This window comes from Eublepharis macularius, chromosome 6 (assembly GCF_028583425.1).
Source record: "Eublepharis macularius isolate TG4126 chromosome 6, MPM_Emac_v1.0, whole genome shotgun sequence".
Lineage (NCBI taxonomy): Eukaryota > Metazoa > Chordata > Lepidosauria > Squamata > Eublepharidae > Eublepharis > Eublepharis macularius.
The window spans coordinates 112,842,216-112,858,278 of NC_072795.1; the positions used below are offsets into that span (position 1 = coordinate 112,842,216).

Sequence of the window (16,063 nt, forward strand, 5' to 3'; positions counted from 1 at the left end):
CCAATAATCCCCCCACCCATCCTACACAACCTCTGGCTGGGGCATCCATGAACGCAGGTAGGTAGGGATGCAGCCGGAGGCTCTGCCTGAGAGCCCTCTGCCATGGGAACTTAGTGCATGAGATGGGAGAGGGTGCACACACTGGCAGGGCAAAAGTGTGCAGGGGGAACTTTGCAAAAACTGGGATATGCCTTGCACTCAGACATGGGGAGGAGAACTAAGTCCAGAATGTCTAACTAACAACTCCCACTCAAGTTCCCTTACAAGTAACCTGTCCTGAGTCCTGGCTCAGGGAAGGGGTAAGGTCGCACCGACAACTAAGAAGTAGCTGTGGAGCCAGCTGCCCCAACTTGCACATTCACACCCCTTACCCACTCCCCTCGCACATGACCTGGCCCTTCCCTCCAAACATGGGGCTCTGCGGTTGAGGCTCGCTGGAACCAGAGGGCAGGCAGTCCCTGCCCTTGAGGCACCATGGACAATGCCTACCAAAGAGGCAGTTCCCCAGCGAGCTGTGATCAACAGAGCTGTCTTGGATGGAGTGGTAGGGATGCTAGCTGCCCATGTCAGGGCTGCATGCAAACTCTCTCAGCTGTACTCCCCCCTGTGAGTTCGACCGTCACTAAGTCCTACTGCCTTTCTTGTTTTACTTTTCCGGAGGGGTGTGTGCATTTCTTGGAGTGGCGGTAGCAGGAGAAGGAGTTTGCAGTGCTTTGGCTGCCAGTCTGGACCTTCTCAGAAATGGGGGGAGGGGAGACAGGCGGGTGGGCAGGTGCCCTCTGTGTACATTCGTTGTAACCCCTCCTTCCCAAGGGACAGGGCTCCACTTGAGGCAGGTGCCTGTGTTGGGGTCTGGTGGGCCCACTGTTATGGGTCTTCCTGCCCTGTGCACCCGCACTCTTCTGGACAGGGGAGTATCATTCGCTGCCTGTGATGGCTATTGCTGGCTGCAGAATAGCTATGACTTTCCCTGCCACTCACCATGTTGTCATCTGCCATTGCTCTGCAATTGGTGGATTCTGGTAGGGTTGCCGGGGCAACTATGGAGTGTTCTCTCCTGGCCATGCCTGGCTGGGCTTGCCATGCCACAGCATCGTGCACTTGCAAAAGTCCTCTGGGAGAGACTGAGCAGCGTCAGAAATCCACAGGGCCCTTTTCACACTGCTTACCTTCATTCGCAACAATGCAGAATATTGCGCGAAAAACGCGGAAGATTGCATTTTCTCGCGTGAGAAAATGTGATCTTTCGCATTTTTAGCGTGATGTTCTGCATCGTTGCGAGTGAAGGTAAGCAGTGTGAAAAGGGCCCAGGTGGCTGAACAACAGCGGCAGGCCAAGACTTAGGATTGCTCGGTAAGTTTGAGTTGAAGGAGCAAAAAGAAAAATGGGTGGTGCTTTTAAGGAGAAAAGTGGATCCGTTATAAACAAAAGGTGACATCAATTGAATTTCAAAGACTTTGAAAAAAGTCAAGGTCTGCTGCTGGGGGATCATTCAGAGCAAGAGATTTACAACTGCATCAATTCGGAATTTGTGTTGCATTTCTTATTTTTTTGATTTCAGTTTCTGTTTTATCTGTTCATAAAACAGAGAGATATTTTTTGCTTCTGTTATTAATTTAACACCTTCTCTTCAGATTACTGCTGGGGGGGGGGGGGATTTTCTTCCTTGCACTTTCCATCTTTTTCTTATATTTTGGATATGTTCTAAAAAACACAGGATAATTTGCAAAATTTGTCAGTATCCAGTTTTGCTGTATTGACGTTCTAATGGCCCAAACAAAAAGCTTTCTCATTCAATTAAATTTGCACCAAGAAAGGATGACAGTAATTCTGAAGCTATCCCTAGGTTATAACTGATCTACCATTAAACACAGGCACAATTCTTAAAACTGCTTGATGGAATTCACTATACTTCATGTGAAGCAGTGCTTTTAATTTTGCTCATTCTGCAATATGTGACGATTCTTGAACCAAAAACATCTACAGTTCAGCTGGATTTGTGGCTTTCAGGTTTGGGAGACGTGAGTTAGACATGAATTCATTAATTAATCTAGGTTTCGCATATATAAACATGAAATAATAGTAATAGTAATATTACCATAGCCCCTTGATCCCCTTCTTTCTCCTCTGCCCCCCCCCCCACTAATAAGATTTGTTGTCTACTCTCTGAAAAAAGAAAAGCTTCATGAAGACATCATCTATCAATGTCTCCTATCAAGGTTTTTCAGAATACTAGATTTCCAGGAGGCATGCTAGAGGAAAGTTGTCAACTTTTATAGGGAAATATGCCCAATTCAGTGCTCTGTGATAATTGGTATTTGTTGTCCTAGAACTTTCATGTTTTGAAATGAAAATAAGAAAATGAGAAAAGAAATTATATTTTGGGTTGATTTGAGGGAGACAGGCATAAAAATCTACTGAGGTCATAGTAAGTTCAGGTACAAAAATGTGAGAATTGTGTGTGTGTGTGTGTGTGTGAGTGAGTGAGAGTGAGAGAGAGAGAGAGAGAGAGAGAGAGAGAGAGAGAACACCTGACTGAAAGAGAGTGAGCAAGGAGAGACAAGATAAATTGAGATTATCCAGAGAAATCAGGACTCTTAACTGCCCTGTCGGACTCTTGAGAGGAAACAAATGGAACCTATAACTTTACACTGTGAGAAGATAATTTGTTCCTGTTTCTGTACACCTTCCATTGAAACAGTTGGTATTTTAGGCTTATTCCTGTCAGTGTCCAACACACATGAGAAAAAAGTTGCTTCCCTCTTTCTCTTTGTCTATATAATGTTACTTTTAGTGTGGTATCCTGATTTTTCTTGAATTAATGCTATAATTCAGTCTCCACTCCCACAATAACCAAGGTTTAATTTGACCTGGATCTTAATAGTTGTCAGAATCAGGAATATATGAAACACTGAGCAAAACATCTCTGAGCATATGAAAAAATATTTTTCTCACTCTAAGTATCCAACCAATACCCTCTGTATCTCCACACACAACTGTGGGGAAGGGCAGAGCAAAAGATATAATTCACAAGTATATTTGGGTCCCTGCTTTTCTTTCATTTGAGACATAACTTCTAATAATGTCTGGCCATTGTGGAGAGAACAGTGTTTGGATTTTGCTTTTTTGTCTTTAAGATAGAAACCATTCCAAGAAGCTGCCTGTGCTTTGGAAAAGGGCAATAGGAGTATACCTTTTTCTTTAAAAACAATAAATTCTGGTATCATTGCTCATGACTAGAGATGGGCAAGAACCACAAAAAAACCCAACCATGAGGTTCATGGTTCATGAGTTTTCACGAACCAGGAACCATGAACGGGCACGAATTGGGGCAAGTTTATGAACCAGTTCGTGGTTCATGAGGTTTAAATGCTGCTTTCTGGCCGCTTAGCAGCAGCAGGGAAAGAGGCATTTGACAGATTAAAGGGCCCTTTCCTGCCTTGCAAGTGGCAGGTCCCTTTAAACTATCAGCTGGCAGGGGGCAGGGGAGGATTCCCCCCTCGCCGCCTGCCAGCTGATAGTTTAAAGGGACCTGCCACTTGCAAGCGCAGGGCCCTTTAAACTGCCCAAACCCCACTCCCCTCCCCACCCCCACACTTACCTTGTCCTGCGGGCCCGCATCCTCCTCCTCCTCCTCCCACGAGGGGAGGGAAGGCCATATTTGGCCTCTTCTGCTGCTGCGTGGGCCCGCAGTGCAGTGGAGGAAGCCGAAAATGGCCTTCCCACCCCTCAAATGGCCATTTGAGGGGCAAGGAGGCCGTTATTGGTCTCCTTCGCCACTCTGTGGGCCTGCGCGGTGGCAGAGGAAACTGAAAACGGCCTTCCCGCACCTCAAATGGCTGCTGCAGGGCCCACAGGGCGGTGGAGGAAGCTGAAAATGGCCTTCCCTCCCCTCGTGGGAGGAGGAGGAGGAAAGCCATTTTCGCCTTCCTCGGTTGCCCTGTGGGCCCACGCAGCAGTGGAAGAGGCCAAAAACGGCCTTCCCGCCTCTCGTGGGAGGAGGGGGTAGAACGCTGCAGGCCTGCAGGGCAAGGTAAGTGTGGGGCTGGGGCTGGCGGCTGGGGTTTGGACAGTTTAAAGGGCCCTGCCATTTGCAAGGATCCCCCTCTGCCGCCTGCCAGCTGATAGTTTAAAGGGACCTGCCACTTGCAAGTGGCAGGAAAAGTTTATATGGCCATTTCCCTAGGGAAATGGCCATTTAAACTTCCCCTTTAATATGACCCAAACAAACCAGTAGACTAGTTCGTGGAAACGAGCTTCTACGATCCACTGGTTCGCGAACCACGAATCGGCCTGGTTCGTGCGGTTTTTTGGGTCGTGATTCGATTTGTGCCCATCTCATAACCACATCCTCACTCTGACAATGACTGATTTTTCAGTTAGGGCATAGGAGTGCTCACCTGGACTTCCAAAGGCACAGAAGGGGAGTGCAGATCAGAGAGAGAATAGAATAGAATAGAATAGAATAGAATAGAATAGAATAGAATAGAATAGAATAGAATAGAATAGAATAGAATAGAATAGAATAGAATCCAGTGACACTTTCAGATAGCTGAAGAAGGGAGTTTTGACTCTTGAAAGCTTATACTCTGGAAACCATATTGGTCTTTATGGTGCCGCTAGAGTCAAATCCTGCTGTTTTATTGTAGATCAATATCGCTATCTACCTGGAACAGAACAGAGGAGTCTCCCAAGAGTAGGCTTGCATAAGAACGGCCGAGGGATATCATAATAAGTTACTATAGACTCTGCACTCATGTCTAAAAGCCCTTTTCAAAGCAAAAGAGAATAGATGTGTGCAGCAGCAGCCCCTGCAACTGGTAGACACACTCTGTATTGTTACAGATTGTAGGAACTTTTCCACCAGTCAATAGAATAGAATAGATCAGAACAGAATAGAATAGACTTGCTGATTGCTGCATTTAAACCACTGACTTCAGTGACAATGAGGTGGAGAACATGCCCTGCTATGGGATATAAATTCTGGTATGGTTGCCCATAACCATGGCCTGACTCTGGCAATGACTGATTTTTCAGTAGAGTTATCAGTCATCTGCTGGCAACCCCCAGGAGCTTTTGGGGGCAGGGGTGACATCATGATATAAGATGCCACAATATCACTTCTGGTTACTACTTAGAAGTGACATTATGGTGTTGCTCTAGGAATTTCATAAATCTCTGTAGTAAAGCCATAAAGATTTTGGAAATTCCTAGATTGTTACTATGTTACTTCCAGCTATGTAACCAGAAGTGATGTAGCAGTGTCACTGGGATGCTGCTTTTTGTTTTACAGTATTTTTGTACCCACTGCTCCACTGAGCAGCAGCCCACCCCATACCATCACTGGAACCAGCCTGCTCCAAAATACAGGCCTGACACAGTAATACTTCTGAAATTGTTTTTGCAAAGAACTCCTTAATTTTATTATTGATGTTCAGTTGATTGTTTATTTATCCAAAACAAGTCTTATTAAGGCAACAGTCTGCAGTGCCGGCCTCTAATTTAACAAACCCAAAGGATGCTGTACAATGTTCAGTTGCTGTGCAGCTCCTCTAAGAGGTCATTCATCTCTTTTTAATGAATCACCAAATAATCACTGATATAGCAACTTACATTCAACACTCTCCAGTGCCAGACAAATATTAATGAATTAAACTTCACAATACCTCTTTGAGGGAGGACAATATTAATAGCACTGTGTTACAGATGAGAAAATAGAGATGCAACCATAGCCATGGTCTCATGAAGACTTTTGCACAGTCTGTAGTAGAAAATATTTATCTTTAGGTCCTATCTGTATTACAAAATTATATGGGTTTTACGCCACTTTAATTGTTATGGTTTCCCCTAATGAATCCTGGGAACTGTAATTTAGTGAGATGCTAAAAATTTTTAAAAAGATACCTAGCACACTTTCCCCCAAAGAACTACAATTCCTAGAATTCTTTAAAATGTAATTATTGTTGAAACATGTACGAAGCATCGCTCTAAGGAACGGAAATGGTACACTTTACTTTTTAAAAAAATCATATATAATGTGGCAACCTGAGGATAATGTTACTAGCTGTTTTATGAAATCCTAAATTATTCTAGAATTCATATTGAATAATGAAAAAAAAAAGTAGAGCTGAAGAGAGGTCTCACTCTCGGTTCAGGATATGAGATTTTAAGTACTGCTGCCTACTATCATAGGAATACGTTTCCTTCCCTGATCCTAGTTTTATTAAGAGCTCTGATTTCCTCCTCCTGACCTCAGCTAACCTTCTCTGATATACAGTTGTTGGAAGACAAGAAAATCTGAGATAGCTTTGAACTGGCCATAGGATATGAGGCAATCTGTTAGCTAAAGACCTTTACTTGGGACAGCAAAGTGCATGTCACTAAAAGCCCAATTCCTCCTCTCCAGGAATTTTTTGAACATGGAAAGGACTAAAAGGTGTAGTTGGATTTACAGGACACTAAATTTTGGGTTTGGTTCCTTAATGCCCAATTCCTTTCCTTCATATGACCCTTTTTGTAAGCAAAAGGAGATAGTAGCCAACCTTTGCCCATCAAAAGCGTTCCAAAGAGTGGGGGTAGGAATTGGGCTCCACTTCAAAGCAAAAAGTATCATTCCCCTCTGAAATGTTTACTGGGCCTTGTTTGTTCTTCCGTAAATTTAATATACTACTATAATTCATCCTAGATGCATTATTGAATGTTTACATCTACTGTGGTGTAAGTGATGAAGAGAAAAAGGACTAGAACAAGGCTTAGAGTGTTGAAACCAATGATGCTGCAGCTAATTTTAAAACTTGGCACTCTTGGGCTCATCATACATTTAGAATTCTTTGGTCTGTATATCTCAACTGTGCTTCACCCTTGCATACAATCTCCTACTTAGTCTATTGTAAGGTTGGGAAATTCCTGGAGATTGGAGGGCATAAAGATGCCAGACCCCACACCCCATTACCTGGCCAGCGGGGGGGGGGGGAGCTGCGCACCTTCCGTGCGCGCTCCCCTGCGGGGCTGCACGCTCCCGCGTGCCGTTTTGGCCGCGTGCCATTTTGGCCTGGATCAGGGCCACCGTGGAGCACGGGAGTGCTCCTGTATTCCACAGCGCCCCCAAATGGGCCTGATCTGCACCAAAACGGACATGGGTCGGGCCCGTTTTTGCATGGCTTGGGCTCATCTGGGGCCGCTACAGAGCACAGGAGTGCTCCCGCACTCCACATCGGCTCAAAATGGGCCCTATTTGCACCAAAATGGGATAAGAGCACAGGCCCACATTGGCTCAAAACGGGCCCTATTTGCACCAAAACGGGCCCGTTTCAGGTGCTGTGGAGTGCAGGAGCGCTTCTGTGCTCCACAGCGCCTCAACATGGGCCCGATCTGTAGGTGCATTTTGGGCTGCTGTGGAGGGCAGGAGCGTTCCTGCGCTCCTCAGCAGCCCCCAACCCAAGCCCCTGCAGAGCGGGGGCGCGCTCCCAGGGCTGTGTGATAAGATCACTTCCCAGAAGTAACATCATCACACTTGCGAGAGCGCACTTCGCGCACGTGCTTCCCCCCTTCTCAAAGGCAAGAGCCAGGCCCTAATCCCCCACTGGGAGATTGAGGGGCCCTGGCAACCCTAGGGGGCAGAACCTGGGGAGGGAGGTTTTTGGGGAGGGAAAGGACCTCAGCAGGGTATAATGTCATAGAGTACTCCTTCCAAAGAAGCCGTTTTCTCTCACCTGGCTTCTGTAGCCTGGAGATCAGTTCTCATTCTGAGAGATCTCCAGGCCTCACCTGGAGGTGGGCAACTATACTGGTGACACGCATTTCTTTCTATAATTCTTTCTGGCCTTCCTAGGCTTGCAAATATCCAGCAGTCTTACGGCAATCCCTGGGGGGTTTTCAAGGCAAGAGACTTACATAGGTGATTTGCCATTGCCTGCCTCTGCAATCCTGGTCTTCATTGGAGGTCTCCCATCCAATTAATAACCAAAGCCAACCCTGCTTAGCTTGTAAGATCTGATAAGATCAGGCTCACCTGGGCTATCCAGGTCAGGTCTCTTGGGGAATTACAGCCCTGCAAGAACAATACAATCCTACCAACCAAACACAACACACATACACCACTTTTAGTCACACACAACATTTCTGATTACCTTATTCATTGGGATAAGAGCACATTAATTGTTATCAAGCTCCCCAGCAACCAGCTTCTTCCTCAGCTGCTTGGCTGTAGCTACTGACTCCACTCTACTGGCCTAAACCAAATTAGCTCATGGGGGTTATACTAGCAGCTACGTAGCACTGAGAAAAATGCTGTGAAATAAAATATTTTTGTAAAAAGCCTACAGCAGACCAGCTGAGAGGCAACTGGTAACTGGTTCCTGTTAGAATCACCAATCAACACTATGCATTTTTTAAAAAAGAAAATGTCACTGTTTCTTTATTCTTCTGCATTTGTTGAAGAGGTATGGTTCAATGGAAGAGCACCTGTTTTGCATATGTGTTAAGTCCCTAGCATCTCCAGTGAAAGAATCTCAGAGGAAGATCTCTCTTTTCTCTGTCTGAGAGTTTGGAGATCCATTCCCATGCAGTGTACTCTACTGAGCTCTAGGAACCAACAGCCTCATGTTATAAAGTAGCTTATTATGTTCATTTCCACTTTTAGATCTTCTAACCTCTATAGGAAAAATCAAAAGTACTGTTTCACTCCTTCATTTTACCAGGAATGACAGGGAAGTGGACCAAAGAGGCAAAAATTAGGTTGTACAAATGTTATCTCACATTTGCCTTATACTGAATGGAGGTGTATAAAAGAACAGACCAGTTTGTTTGCAAAAGGAAAACTGCATCATATCAACCCACTGTATAATAAGGGAGATTTCTGTATATAGCTGAATTAACAAACTCAGCACGTTAGATGCAAGCAACGTTTGGAACATTTGCCTCCACTGAGTCATAACCTTCCCTGATCTTTCTGTCTTATGGATACAAGGATGGGGAGGGGGGCATCCATTTTCACACCTAGGTTCACTCTTCAGTTTCCCTGGGCTGAGAAATGGCCTCTGGCAATAGAGGGGCTTTATGTATGTCACATGGTCTAACCTTGGGCTGGAATTCCATGGGGCTTCCTTTGCTTTGAAAGCAAATCACACTATGCATTTTTATCCATTTCATCTCTGCTCTTCATGATTCCGCTTCCACCTTTTTGAGTGCCTGAGGGGGGGAGAGAGAGAAGGTATCTCTTTAACAGTGATGAAATCAAAGTAGCTGCAGTCTTCCTTTTGCCTTTCATTGTTTCTCTTCTTTTGTAAATCTCCTTATGGAAAGCTTACAGAACTTTTGGTACTGTTAACTGGTTTGTCATATTTTACTCAAAAGCATATATAAAAGGGTGTGACTGTTCAGTTACATGCAATCATAAGAGTCACGATTCCAGGTTTTTTATTTTTATAGTGCACAGTGCTCTTTTAAGAAGTAACTGTAAAACATTCTAAATGTATTGTGTGAAAACATAGGTACGCTCTGAAGGGACTAGTACGGGCTGCAGCTCCCATAAGGGATTACACTCAAGGCAGTGTTTTTTTTTACTGGTGGAACGTTTTACCCTTATATATTCATCAAGTCTCCTTTTTATACCTGGTCTAAAAGATGCCAAAATCTGGAAAAGCTGAGTTGCCTCATCAAAAACCCATGTCTGATCTGGAAAAATAAAATCTCTCAGGGTTCAGAGGGTGAGTGGTGCTCTGAGTTATGAATGGAGTTCCCCATTTTTTTCCTTGAAAAAAATTAGGAACACAGGATTCTAATTTGTATCTGAACTGTGAGGGGAAGGGGGATAAGCCTTACTTCACACAATGTTTTCCTGACCTGAAACAACCCTGATGAGTTGCTGTTTGCTCACCTGGGGATATATGGGAATAGAGATGTACCTCTATGTTTGCCCCTAGAGTAAACAGAAACTCTCTGAGGCTGTTTCAGGCTGGGAGAGAAGGCTTAGCAAAGGGTTGCCAGGAGCCCCATGGCCAAAGTGGGGGTGCAGGGGTCTGGGGGGCAGTGGGGTACTTACTTCCTGTGCACGCATGCTGCAGTTCTCCTAATGTCATTTTTCAGTGTGACAGAGAAACTGCAAGGCGTACTGAAGCTCAATTCCGTGCATCCCTGCGGCTCCCTGTTGTGCTGGAAAATGTTTTCTGGTGCAACAAAGGAGCCACAGGTCATGCTGAAGTCCAGTTCGGTAAAAATTACCCATTTAGAGGCAATTTTTACCACACACAATGCAGCTCTTCCATCACTGGCATGATGGGGGAACATAGGAGCATGGGTATGCACTTTTCCTCCCCCACACCAGCCAGGTGAGTGGGGTTTGGGGACAGTAGGTGGGGGTAGAGTGATGGCAAGCCTAACTTACCTCTCTCCCATCATGTCATGGTCTCAATCTCATTTTGGGTTCTTACTCACCATTTTTTGATGAACAACAAATCCTGGGAGCTGTGTTCACAGAACTCTTCAAGTGTCATGTAGTTGAGATTCTGCTACTAAAGTGTTACTAAAGTGTTTGGCCCTTCTTTTTTAACCATAAGAACATCTTAATTTCTCTGAAGAAGATACTTCTACCCTTGGAGAAAATTGCTTCCAGCCTACCCAGTAGAATACAGAAAACAAAAATATTTTCTCCTTCTTTGACTTCCTTAGAGGTGCTAAGTCCTGGATACTGCAGCATAGTGGTGAAATGGTTGGGCTGCAAATCACTACTCTGCTGGTTTGAATCCCTCTACTGCTAAGAGCTCAGTGAGGTGGCTGGAATAAGCCACTCTGCCCAGCCCCAGCTCCCAGTTATATTGTGAGGATAATAATACACTGACTGTATTCACCACTCTCAGTGGGGTGCTAATCTGTCTAGAAGAGCGATATATAAGTGCAGTTATTATTTCTGCTTACGATGTCTGAGACGCATATGAAGACAAATGCAAAAAGAGGCCCCATTCTCAGCATCTTCTGGTTTCTAATACAAGTACAAAATTGCCAGCATTACTTGACATTCCCATCTTAAACGTAAAGTTATAAAAAAAATTACATTTTTGGAAAGGTCATTTGCAATTATGTTTGAGTGCTGTACTGGCTGCTCTTGAATACTAAAAATGATTTCTAGCAGTGGATAATTGTTGATAAATGGATAAAAAGTGATAGAATTACAGGTTTGGTGACAGCTGATGGTGGCTTTGTCTTAGCTCCCCTTATTATCCACAGGTGTTCAGTCTCCAAACCTTTAGGAAGATCTGTTTTTACTATAATTGTTCAAAAAGACTATCTACACTTATCCCTTTCTCCATCCTGCACAAATTCTACTCTTTGAAGGACCTTTGTATGACTTAAGAAATGCACAAAATAGCAGTATCTGTTTTTTCTATTGTGCCTCATTTCTTCTATTAAAGGAAAATTAATATGCCAAAGAGCATTATACTCTTCTAGTAAAAGGCACAGGGGGTGGGAGGAAATTCTGCATGAGAGAGCAGTGTAAAAGAAAACATTCAGTGGCATGGTTAGCAGAGCTTGTAGTTTTATTAGGACTAAGGCATAAGCTGAAAAACATGCAGGGAAATGCTTCCAGAATTTTGTAGGTCCATGATGGTGGCTTTTGTCTTTATATTAACTTGACATTTAGAATCCATGTGCCTCCTATCCATTTTCAAGCCCTTTTAATTATTTTTCCAATTCCCTGAGATTTACCATATTTTGCTGGTTCCTTCCTATGTAATTCTGAATGGGGCCAAGTGTAGACAACAGGGACTGATTCAAATGTTACCCAGTCTGAAGACCAATGAAAACTTCTAGGACCCGCCCCTCCCCCCGTCTCTATTCTGATAGCTGTCAGCAAATTCTGAAATGAACACTAAATATGTAACATGCCATGTTCCATTTTAAGACCTCAGAAGCCACGGATTACTGTGATTTTTTTCTCCCCTCCTACTCCTTTTTGTTTTTTGCATTAACATCCAAAATGATAAAGTTTTGAGGAACTTGAAAACTTGCACACAATGAGTTAATCCTAGACAAATGTTATACTCAGCAGTAATACAACGGTTTTGTTAGTCTCCATTGGGAAGGATCACTTGCTAGTCTTTGAACTTACCTTCAGGTTCCACAGTGAGAAGCTGCTGGGCGAAAGGCTGAGCTGGGGCTCAGTAGTAGAGAATCTGTTTTGCCTGCAAAAAGTCCCAGGTTCAGACCCTGGCATCTTCAGATAAGAGGATCAGGTAGTACGTGATAGGAAGGATGTCCCAAGCCCAGGACTGTTCCCAGGCTGGATACTATTCCTGGTGATGCACCACATTTCTCAGACCTTGGGGAGGCCCACAGCCCCTTGACTGTCAACCAAGGGGCAGGTCAAGCTTACCATGTTGTTGAGGAGGTCTTCTGGGGCAGCAGCAGGCAACAGTGTATCAAGGATGGCAGGGTTGGCACTTGGAAGAGCAGCAGTGGCATCATCCCAAGACACCACACAGGGGTGGACAGGCTCAGGTGAAGCAATCTGGTCAGGTGTGGCTCCCATGACAATGGGGGAGGGTTGCAGGAAGAAGCCTGAGGATGCACTGCCAGCCCAAACAGGACTAGGAGCCCCACCAGAATAGGCCCTTGCAGAGGTGTGGCTATGATCCGGGAGATGTCAGGGAGGGGAAGCCTACCTGAGGGACACTAGTAATTGTCTCATAACCAACGGCCAACTAGAGGGAGGGACCAGGAAGATAGGTGGCTGGCTCCCAGTGGCTTGGATGCTGGACTGCTCCCTGGGGGTGGGTCCCTGGGGGTGGTGCTGGTAATGGGTAGGAGTGGATAAAGAAGGGTTCCAGAACTCAGGAGGAGATGCTGGAAAGGATTTGACCTGACATCCACTGGGGCAACAGTCGCCAGGAGGGGTTGGGTCAGACCAGTGAGGCAACCAGTTTCCGTCTTTCCCCTGCATCTGAGGCATGGGGGAGTCCCTGCTTGGGGGCGGGGGGGGGGGAAAGAAGGCGTAGCAGCGTGACAGGACTGGCCGGAGGCCCTGGTGAAAGAGGGGGTGTGACAGGGGATCTCTATCTGAGACCCTCGAGAGGTGCTGCCAATCTGTGTAGACAATGCTGACCTTGGTAGACCAGATTCATATGGGAGAGATCCTGTTTGGTACTCAGTTATAATTCTGCTAGCTTCCAATCGCTGAGCACCCTCTCCCCTATACCTTTAGTGTATACTTTCTCAGTAACTTGACAAAAGTAATTTTGCCATACTTTAGGGGTATGATAAGACAAGGTAAAATCATCCCAGAACGAGATGTGGCAATTGTAGTGGCACATGCAGAAGACTGTTGTGTGTGCTACAGTTCATCTATTTTGTGCCCAGACTGCTTTGCAGGCCAGGCCTGAACATTCTGTTTTGCCCATGGAAGATGTTTTTCCTCTCTTAAAAACAAGTTTTCATCCATCTTATCTGATCATAATGTCCTATCCTTGTATTGGGGAGTGGAATGTTTACAAGTTAAACCATGCCCTTGTTGCGGGGGTCTTTTAAGATGCTTGCTGCATACTGCCTATCAGTTGGCCTTGAATACCCCACTCTTCTTCAAGGCCAACTAAATAAAAAGTTAGTTTTATTAAAAGCACACAAGGAGCGAATGGAACTGCAGCCAAAGAAATAAAACAACAAAATGTTTGTTCCAGGGATAATACTTTCACTTGTTAATATGTAGGGTAGATCACATTTTAGATGGCTACATGATACGTTGCAGAAGGTAATGCATATACATTTTCCACATGGAGTGTTTGCCCTGGTTTTTGATTTTCATAAGTAGTGTTGCAGCAGTTCTGTAAAAATACAGTTTTGCTGGGTGATTATAGAAATGTCACAGTAGGGGCATTTATGTTGAGGCAAAATGGTTGGTACTGTCTCTGCCTTTTGTTGCTTAAGTGGTTTGGGTGTCAGATTTTTACTCAAGAAGATGCATGGCTGTTCTGCCACTTCCCTGAGATTGGCTCATCTGGGGTGCTGCTGGGGCACTTCTGGGCAAATATGGCCTCCTCATGAGCATCAGTTCCTTTCTGTCAAGAAGTGTAGTTTCTACACAAAGTGCTGAGTCAGCAGGGCAATGGCAACTTTGCTACTAAGTAGAAGGTTTTTAACATAAAGGTTTTGCTAATGAGGAAGCTGAGGCTGTTTGGAACCTTTCTTAATGAGGAGGAAGTTATAGTGGTCTTGGACAGTGATTTTATAATTCTAAACCAACACATGCTTTATTAGGAAGAAAAATCCAGAAAATGTTCATCTGTAACAAAAAACCAACAGTCCTGTGGAAACCTGAAGTATAACAAATTCATGGTGGTTGCATGGAAACTCTACTTTCATTGCTGAAGCAACAATATTTCTAAGTTCAAGCATATGCTGATTGCATTCATATGTACATCTAAAAATATAACATTTAGAGCATTTTAATGTCTTCCTAAAAACTTATTGCATGAAATAGCAACTCTGAAATTTGCTGAGGGTTCCTTTTTACAAGCTTTACCTCCTGTTTAATGATCTATATAGCAAAGAATCTTGGAAAAAGAGTAAAGATGTCTCCTTCCTAGCCTGACTTGTGAACTAAGCTCAGCAGTCAGAGTAGGAATACCTCCCTCACTTAAGACAGTTTTCCTTTAGAAATCTCTTCTTTATCTCTCTTTTCCAGCTCACATGATCATGCCCAAAGCCAAGCAGCAATGTCTCTTTAGATCAGCTGCCTGGGCCAATGTGAACTTCTTGTAGGTCAGTTGATCTGCCTAACAGAGTCACTTGTAATCATCTAGATAATTTTACCAACATGACTTAATCACAGATCAGTTACTCCTAAAAACATAGAGCAGCTATGATTCAGTCACTAAACTTCAAAGATCTTGCATTCATGTGCTTGGGTAGAACTTTTTTCCCTAAGAAAGTTTGTCACCAGGGCTGTATTAACCCATGGCCAGGCCCCTAGGTTTTCAGGTATTTCAGGCCCCCTCTGGCACTTCAATCTTTCGCCCCACTACAGCTGACAGCCTGACCCTGGTACGGTAGGTACTAGACCGCAGTACATAGCCCTATATCCATTTTGAGGGTCTCCTGAAGAATTCTATTCACAATTTTTAAAATATTTTTATTGTGCAAGTAGAACTCATCAGAAAAGCACATTTTGGGGGTATAAATGTTCAATACTGTAATATTTTGAATGGAATAAAATATTATTTATTAAAATATATATAATTTATAGTAATTGTTTTAATATAAGAGACAATTTGTTTCACTTCAATAAGGAAGCAGTTAATTATCTTATTAATAGAAGATATACAAGAGAATCAATAAATTGTAATTTATGTCGGGGTATGCCTCAGCAAAAAAAAAAAAAGTTATGAGCCCCTAGTCCTTGCAGGGGCCCTAGGCTTCAGCCTAGTTAGCCTTATGAATAATACAGCCCTGTTTGTCACACACACACAAATTTGTTCGTCTTTAACAAAACAGCCTTTTGTTGTATTGAAGAAATGGCTGCATATGTGGCTGCAACTTATTCATCACATGTTTATTTTTCTCATCAGTTTTTCTCTTTTTTGTGTTCTTGTAGGTTCATCAGTGACCCAGTTACTTGCCCGGGACCTAGACAATGATCCTCTTGTGTTTGGAGTGGTTGGGGAAGAAGCTAGCCGATTCTTTGCAGTGGAAAGCATGACGGGAGTTGTGTGGCTCCGACAACCTCTAGACAGAGAGGTAATGACATATGCTTCAGTATTTTAAAAATGAGAATTCCTGTGCATAGATTTGCCAACCCTCTGCCCTCAGCTGCTACCCTTTGCCACCACTCACCTGGCCAGCTGGTGAGGGACGGAGTTGTGGGGAGGCTGGCTGGAGTATGTGATGAAATTCTACATGTGTACTCCATGGGGCTTCTGATGATGTCACTTCTGGTTCAAACTGGAAGTGATGGAGTCTCATAGAAAAAATGCTAACGTTGGGGGCCAATCCTGCTGAGACCCCTGTTTCTCTTGGTTTGAACTGGTGACATCATTGGAAGCCCTGGAGAGAGTGTGTAAAAGCACACATGTTA

At 44.2% G+C, this 16,063-nt stretch overlaps 1 protein-coding gene across 1 annotated transcript in view; it reads left to right on the forward strand.

Annotated features, from left to right (window-relative positions):
- The window catches only part of CDH23 (cadherin related 23), an 819,524-nt gene that overhangs the window by 130,467 nt on the left and 672,994 nt on the right, over positions 1 to 16,063 (forward strand). Inside the window, exon 5 of the mRNA XM_054983948.1 lies at positions 15,584 to 15,726. Coding sequence (XP_054839923.1) covers positions 15,584 to 15,726 — 143 coding nt within the window. The remainder of the gene's footprint in view (positions 1 to 15,583; positions 15,727 to 16,063) is intronic.